The sequence below is a fragment of the Mytilus galloprovincialis genome, chromosome 10 (assembly GCF_965363235.1).
Source record: "Mytilus galloprovincialis chromosome 10, xbMytGall1.hap1.1, whole genome shotgun sequence".
NCBI classification, from domain to species: domain Eukaryota; kingdom Metazoa; phylum Mollusca; class Bivalvia; order Mytilida; family Mytilidae; genus Mytilus; species Mytilus galloprovincialis.
The window spans coordinates 91,011,119-91,019,584 of NC_134847.1; the positions used below are offsets into that span (position 1 = coordinate 91,011,119).

The window sequence follows — 8,466 nt, forward strand, 5'->3', positions numbered from 1 at the left end:
GCAATATTTGAATTGAGCAGAAATTTTAAAAAGATTTGAATCAAAACACAATTCTCTATGGTAGATGTTAACAAGACATATGGATTTAATAAAAATAAACCATACTGGCTACAAACCATAAATGAAATCAGTATATTTTAGGCAACTTGTCAATTCTGAATTATCTTACCAGGGTGAAATGTCGACACAATAATTAACAAACAAAATCATTATGTATGATTTATTTTTTCTTCTGTACTCCGTATATTTACACTTAGGATTACTCTGAATATAGGATATTTCAACGTACTCTATGTTTCAGATACAGTCTGATTAAATTAGATTCGAGTTATCAGGACTTCTCAAACTATTATAACACTTGCGTATTACCAAAATATAGGTGAAAACTGTTAATACCTATCTGGCCTTATATGTAAAAACTGATAATACCTATCTGTCCTTATTGAATTCTAATATAACGTGTAAATCCCAGTAAATTTCAAGTCAATATGGTCTTTATCGCTATTTATGCATGTTTATATATATATTTATACACATATAGTCGATAGTTCAACCACAAACTATATTAGTCCTGATTCTGATCCGTAGAATTTGGGGGTGGTGAACTTCCACCTTTTGCAACAATACTTTGAAGTTCTGATTTTTCATTTTTCATACTTTTAGAATGTTTTGACAGTCTTGTACTACTTTTGTTCGTTTTAGTACTATTCGTCACAATGCTGTCTGGTCCTTGGTTTGTTAATGTTCGTGACCCAAGCTGGACTCTGGACGCAGAAATAGATTCTACACGTGTGTCTGTTTGATATCCTTGATCAATAGTAGGCAGAACAAGGGGCGCTAACCCGTCTATACGCGGGGTGTAATGTTCCAGTTGTACAGTACCGTTAATACGCTGATTCTGCATTAACCTGGCTTTCAGCAATGAATCCGTACTCGAGTGAACCGGATTATTTTTCCCGAAAAGTACTGGTGATATCCGAGGGGGTCGTTCAAACTGAATAGGTGACCTCACAAAGTCAAACTTTCCTTGATTTTTAATGACGCGTCGTGCTGGAAAATGTTTGTATGTTTTTTCGTAAACTCCAGGGGTATTTGTACTTGTGGGCGACAAACTCCGAGGGTCCACAACATCTACTGCTCCCACATATGTCCTTTGTTTCGGTTTTGTCATAAAGTTTGTAGAATAAAATGTGACTTCCTTACTTTTGTTTTCTGACGGACTTAGACTACACTTTGCTGATAGTTTAGATGACATGTCAGAGACCTCTTGTTCTCGACATCGTTGGTTCATCTCGGACAGAATCTGTTGTTGTTTGCCTAAACGCCGCTTTTCAAAGCTATGCGATAGATCCATGATGGCGACTTTATCTGGTGTCGGCAACCTGTTTCTGGCATCCCTGTAATGCACTAATGTTTTCAAATGTTCTCGTGTCGGGTCCCTCAAAAACGAAGGCGCTGGCTCCACAGCTGCCTCCAGTAAGGTGTGGGACTGAAATAATCTCATGTTGTATCATAGATTGTAACTGGTATTCCAAAACACCTCGTTCCAATAAAAATAATGATTTGTTAAAATAACATAACTAACTAAATTGATTTTACATTTCCACAATAGCTTGAAATGAACTTGAATTATTCGGCTTATAAGTAAATCCTTATTATGGTTACGACTCCCCGAGATAATCCGACAGACGATAATCTGCCGTGAATCCTAACTTTACACAGTTCAATCTGTGAACACACCGTTATATTGCCAGCTTTATTATAAACAACGCATTTAAAATTCTTTTATTTCAAGCAGTCTGTCAAAGTAGTATTAATGTTAAAATGCCGTTGATTCAAGCTTATTCATGATCATAAACCGTGATCGTATCAAATTTCCAATTATTTTATTATTTAAAAATCCAGTCTATACTTACAGTAATTATTCAGTTACATATCATTTAAAAATCTGTTCCATATATATAGTTATAATAAATTTACATTGTTTATAGAAGGAATTATTCTCTTAATATAAACTCAATTACTAATGCATTCCTTTTTATTCTTAAAGTATTCAGAAAATCAATATAAGTATAATTTCACTCAGTAAAAAGTCTTATACATGTTACATATAGTTACCTAACAGATAACAATCGTCATTAGGTATCATTGTCCTGGGCTGTATTGATTTCTACAAATATATCTTTTATTTGACAAGAAGTATCAGTAGGATAGGTTTATTTCTCTGATGATGATCTACAAAATAGAATGTCTTTTTTGGATCTATGATAGGAATAAAAAAGATACCCTCCCCTTTCTCTGAAATGAATAAGAAAATACTGTAATATTTATCAAAATAATTTGTAAATGAAGCACATAGGTCTAATAAGTATGACATATGTTCTTTGGCAGCGCATTATTTCCTAATAATTGTTAATTAATCTTTCTTTCTTTCTTTCCTTCTTTCTGAGAGAGAGAGAGAGAGAGAGAGAGAGAGAGAGAGAGAGATATTAACAAACATTATCAGGACTAAACTATAAAATTCTTCCTTTGAAAACATGTTTACCGATGCTATATTTTTTCTGCCCCATTAATCGAGAGACCCGGTGTCATGTGGTATTTTGAACCCCATGGTAAATTGACCCCGGGGTCAAAATACCGCTATGGTAAATTGACCCCCATGGTAAATTGAACCCCCTCCCCCCTGTATTGAAAGTTGAACCCCCATGGTAAATTGACCCCCCCCCCTCTGTTTTTTTCATTCTAGATGATTTATAAAACATTTTACATTATACAAAAGCTAACCAAAGATTAAAAATCATTCATACAAGAAGTGGAGGTCAATTTTCTATGATAGGTTGAAAGAAAAATATTTGCTTGGTAGAAGTGCTCTGAAGTCTTAATCAACCAAATTTCATTCAAAAAACTTCTTAAAGCATTATAACTAGACCATGTAGCTTGAACACTTTAATTATTTCAAATTTGAAACATTTATATAGAATGGTAGACTTAAGTTTTAATTTTCCATGGTAAAAAAGGGGGAGGGGGTCAAATTACCATGGCTCAGTTAAATCTAAAAAGTAAAATGTTCAAAACATCTTTTCAAGCTAGTAAAATACATACAAAATACTTATTGGAGTATAATTACTATGTAAAGGAGATAGAGTAGCTAGAATTTTAAAAATTAAAGGTCTGTAGTAGGGGGTTCAATATACCATGGTAGGGGCCAAGGGTCAAAATACCATGGTAGGGGGTCAAAATACCATGGCAAAATATTTTGTTTTGTAAAATACCATTTCAAGCAATTAAAATACATACAAACTACTAATTGGAGTATAATAACGATTTAAAACAGTTGTAACAGCTATTTTTTTTAATCTAAGGTCTATAGTAGGGGTTCATTATACCATGGTAGGGGGTTCAAAATACCATGGCAAAGTAAAATTTTCAAAATACCATTTCAAGCAAGTAAAATACATACAAACTACTAATTAGAGTATAATAACTGTTTAAAGGAGTTATAACAGCTTAAATTTTTGAATTTAAGGTCTATAGTAGGGGGTTCAATATACCGCAGGGGGGTCAAAATACCATGCCAAAGTTAAATTTTCAAAACATCTTTTCCAGCATGTTAAATACATAAAAACTACTTATTAGAGTTAATTTTCAAAACATCTTTTCCAGCATGTTAAATACATAAAAACTACTTATTAGAGTTAATTTTCAAAACATCTTTTCCAGCATGTTAAATACATACAAACTACTTATTATTACTATGTTCAGGAGTAAGAATAGCTAGAAATTTTGAAATTCAAGGTCTACAGTAGGGGGTTCATTATACCGCAAAGGGGTCTAAATACCAGGGCTATGTAGAATTTTCAAAATATCTTTTCAAGCAAGGAAAATACATACAAACTACTTATTGGAGTATAATGATTACTATAGCAAACAAATCTAGCTGTTACAACTCTTTTACAAAGTGAGCTATTCTAACTCCTTAACATATAATAATACTCCAATAAGTAGTAGTTTGTATGTATTTAACCTGCTTGAAAAGATATTTTGAAATTTTTACTTAGCCATGGTGTTTTGACCCCCCCCCCTTTTGCGGTATATTGAACCCCCCTACTATAGATCTCTCATGTAAAAAAAATCTTAACTATCTAACTCCTTAACATAGTAATAATACACCAATAAGTAGTTTGTATGCTGGAACAGATATTTTGTAAATTTTATTTTTCCATGGTATTTTGACCCCCCTGCGGTATATTGAACCCCCTACTTAAAACTTCAAATTAAAAGAAATGATATCCAATAAATTGTAAATTAGATTGACTGCACTACTATTTATCAAAAACAGGGGGGTTCAATATACCGCAGGTGGTGGGGGGGGGGGGGGGTCAATATACCGCAGGGGGTTCAAAATACCATATGTGAAAAATTATCCCGGGGTCAAAATACCATGCGGTATAATGGGTTCAAAATACCATATGACACAGGTAGCCCGCATGAAACCTTGTCCGCGGCTCGTCGATGAAGAATTCACGCTCGTGTAAAAAAAAAATGCGATGCTAGATTTCTTCTGCCCCGTACTTCGAGAGACCCACAGTTGCACGCAGAAACATTGTCCGTTGCTTCCCGGTGAATAATTCTCCCTCGTATAAAAAATTTCACGATACTATATATTTCTGCCGCCCCGTACATCGAGAGACCATTGTTAGTACGCATAAAACCTTGTCCGCGGCTCCCCGATGAAAAATTATCCCTCATGTTAATTTTTAAAAAATTTCTGCCACCCCGTACGTCGAGTGACGCGGTAGCCCACATAACACTTTTGTGTGGGATGGATAGCGGGGACCATCGGGTCGACGGGCGACCGTAATCGCCCTGGTTGTGCCGTATTTAATTGTTTTCAAGGAGATCCAAAAGTTTCCATTTAGTCAAAGACAAATAATGCATAATATTATATGCAACCGATTCAGTTAATATGAGCAACATATTGTTTGATCTTTTTTGGAGTTGTCTAATTAGAAGTTACGCCACATTTTGATACTAGTTCAATAAGTGTTGTGTTTCTAATGACACTCAATATATCAATGAAGTCTAAGACAGAGAGGTAACTTGTTTAATTATTTAACGCTATTTTATTTTAAACAATTAAATGTTATCCAATCTACTATTAGCCTCATTGTTCTTTTCGCTTACAAGGTAGACCATATCAAACTATTTTATTCAGTGTTCACTAAACGATTTCCGGTTCTTAAGTTCAAATGTACACTTATTGACTGGGTATGAGTGGAATAGTAAGTTTATTGTCCTTAGAGGTTCAACTATATTGTCCTGAGGCGTAGCCGAGGGCAATATAGTTGTATCCGAGGGTACAATAAACTTACTATTTCACGAATATCCTGTCAGTCAGTGTTTTATAATACGAAAAAGACAACAGACAATAAATGGCGGTGATAAATCAAGTTCGATCGTAATATATAAAGCAGAAACCCAACCATAAAGTTTACTTCGAAAATATTCTAAAATAGTAAGGCTATACGTCTTAAGCTCTGGGGTCACACATTCACGATTTTTACTGCCGTCCTTGACAGGACCATTCCCGATTAAAATTTGTCAAAAGTCTGATCAAGATCCTGTGAATCGTGGATGGAAATTCGATTTGTATCTTTCGCCAGGTAAAATTCGACCGAGTCTGTCACGACTGCGTCCCGATTCTACCGAATGTAATCCGATAGAGATCAGATAGTGACAAGACAGTGAACCGACGCTGACGGAAGTTATCCGTTCGAAAACTGTCGGCATAATCGGGATGATCAGATACTGTCGGAACGTAATCCTATCACGGTCCGCTCTATCGCATTGCAAACGGCTTTGTCTGGTCTCAGTCGTATTGTATTCTGTTATTGTCGGGACTTCTCCAGATCATTCCCGTTCCACAGGACACCGTCCCGAATACACAGAACATTGTTAGGAATTCGATCCGATACAGCAGAATCTGTCACGACATAGGCACGATTGTAATCCGACTAGACAAAATCGGCTGAGTTTCCCCGAATGTTACGGGACGCACCTAACTGTCGGGGTGCTTTGCCGAACTATTCGGACCCTTCCCGACCAGTAGGAATCTGTTACGAACTAAAACGACTGCGTTCAGACAATAATAGGACATTCCAGATAATTGAGGATACTAATCCGACTTTTTCACTTTTCGTGTCGTATCGCTGTCTGATCACAAACGGGAGCAATAATCGACAATGTGTGAACCCCGCATAACACTGACGTCAACAATAGAAATAATAGATAAAGAGCAACGTCGTTACTCCCGTGGTATTTCCAAAATCCCCCAATCCCGTAGCTGCCTTTAAAAATTCCGCGAAATATAATGACGCTTGCAGTCAAATAGTTTCATCCAGGTCCTATATATTGACCGATCCAATAGTTCAACGCTTGCAATTTGATTTAAAAAAATTTAATATAGAAAATGATAACTGAGGTATAATAATATCAGATTATCATATACTTATACTAAATAACATATGATTTTTACCGTATGATAATAGCATTAAATTAAAGTATTTTCCATATTTTTCGAATTGGTGCTTAGCGGGCTGATATGAAAAGTTTATCACATGCTTCGATTGTTATCACATGCCTTTCCGTAACGTTATCACATGGCATTCCGGTGATACTCGGCAAATTCCGGAAAATACATCTCAATGCTACCATTACAAAGTAGTGTACAAAACAATTATTTGAATACTGGAAAGTATATTGTGTAAAATAATTAAATTTAATTAAAAAAAAGAATATTAAATAAATGAATTTTTTAAGTTTTTCTGAAACATAATTTAGAAAGTTACTTTAAAAAAGTTGACTTTTCCAAACAATGTTCATTGTGTATCATATTGTTGAATTATTTTTTTGTCGATTCGTCTATATTAAAATGTGTTTTTTTTTCTTCTGTTGAGGCATATGATGGAAAGATTTCATATTGAATGTATCAAATTTTGGGTCCGACGTCCGTGAACTTTTTACTCTTTCAACTTCTTTTCGGAAACCACGTAGAGGATCAATATGTGAATCTGTTATTTTTCTCTACTGTTGAAGCATATGATAAAAAGATCATAACATGTCATTTTTCATATCGCATGTATTATCAGCCCTCGGTCAATATCAGCCCAAGAGCCGCATGGCTTATTGATCCTGTTACGTGTTTCCAAATAGAAGTTCAAAGAGTGAAAAGTTCACGGACGTCGGACCCCAAATTTAGTACATTAGATATGACATCTTTTTACCATATGCCTCAACAGAGAAGAAAAACATTTCAATATGGACGAATCGACAACACAAAAAAAAAATCAACAATATACATAATGAACACTGTTTGGAAAAGTCAACTTTTTCAAATTAACTTTCTAAATTATGTTTGAAACTTAAAAAAAAAAACGCATTTATTTAATAATTTGTTTGGTTTTTATTTTTTTTATTATTATTATTTTACACAATATACTTTTCAGTATTCAAATAATTGTTTTGTACACTACTTTGTAATGTTTTTCACTGAAAACGTAGCATTTAGGTGTATTTCCCGGAATATGCCGAGTATCACCGGAATGCCATGCGATAACGTTACGGAAAGGCATGTGATAACAATCGAAGCATGAGATAAACTTTTCATATCAGCCCGCTAAGCACCAATTCGAAAAAATATGGAATTTACGTTAATTTTATGCTATTATCATACAGTAAAAATCACATGTTATTTAGTCTAAGTATATGATAATCATAATTCTAACATGACGTCCTTCAAACGCTTTGAGTACACGCCCGTGTTTGGGCTGTTCCGATAGTACTCCCACGTCATATGCTTTTTTATGAATGAGCTTCCCGACGTCATAGAATGATGACGTCAGAATGTAAGCATTTTACGGGAAAATACTCGCTTTAGAACCCGAAAATCATCACAACAAGGAATCGTAAATAAACCATGCTAAAAATGTGTTATATAAGCAATTTTTGTATACAAATAAGACATATAAGTACAATTATCATTTAGATTCATATAAATCTATCTAAATATGTTATTGTAAATAGTTATAGTATGTTACTTATTCGATTTTCTCCGTTCTTTTACGTCAATTTAATAGTGCGTTTATTAATGGGAACGGCAAATAATGCCTTCACCTAGAGCGCATCGATCCAAAACAGTTGCCGTATTTGTCCTATTAGAATCGAAATAATTCATGGGGGCTGGAATATATCGTGATTTTACCACGGGTTGGCCCTTTATGACAAATATTTTACCCTGAGCGATTCCAGCCCCCATGAATTATTTCCTAAATATTTTATTTCTCACAACCCAGGAAAACTCTGTTTACTTTGATGAGTTTATATGTTGACGAATATCGCATCTGGTATACCAAATTATAAAACTGTTATCTTAAATATCCCATCTGGTATTTAATAGAATAGTCTATG

General features: G+C 34.5%; 1 protein-coding gene across 1 annotated transcript; it reads right to left on the reverse strand.

Moving 5' to 3' along the window:
- Window positions 1–205: 205 nt before the first annotated feature.
- On the reverse strand, window positions 206–1,875 carry LOC143048753 (uncharacterized). The gene has a single exon (XM_076222628.1). It carries the CDS (start codon window positions 1,502–1,504, stop codon window positions 566–568), a length of 939 nt encoding a protein of 312 aa, XP_076078743.1. The 5' UTR covers window positions 1,505–1,875; the 3' UTR covers window positions 206–565.
- Between the last annotated feature and the right edge of the window lie 6,591 nt (window positions 1,876–8,466).

Bases quoted from the DNA above. Each gene is read 5' to 3' on its own strand.
- LOC143048753 (XM_076222628.1), bottom strand. From the start codon at position 1,504: ATGAGATTATTTCAGTCCCACACCTTACTGGAGGCAGCTGTGGAGCCA.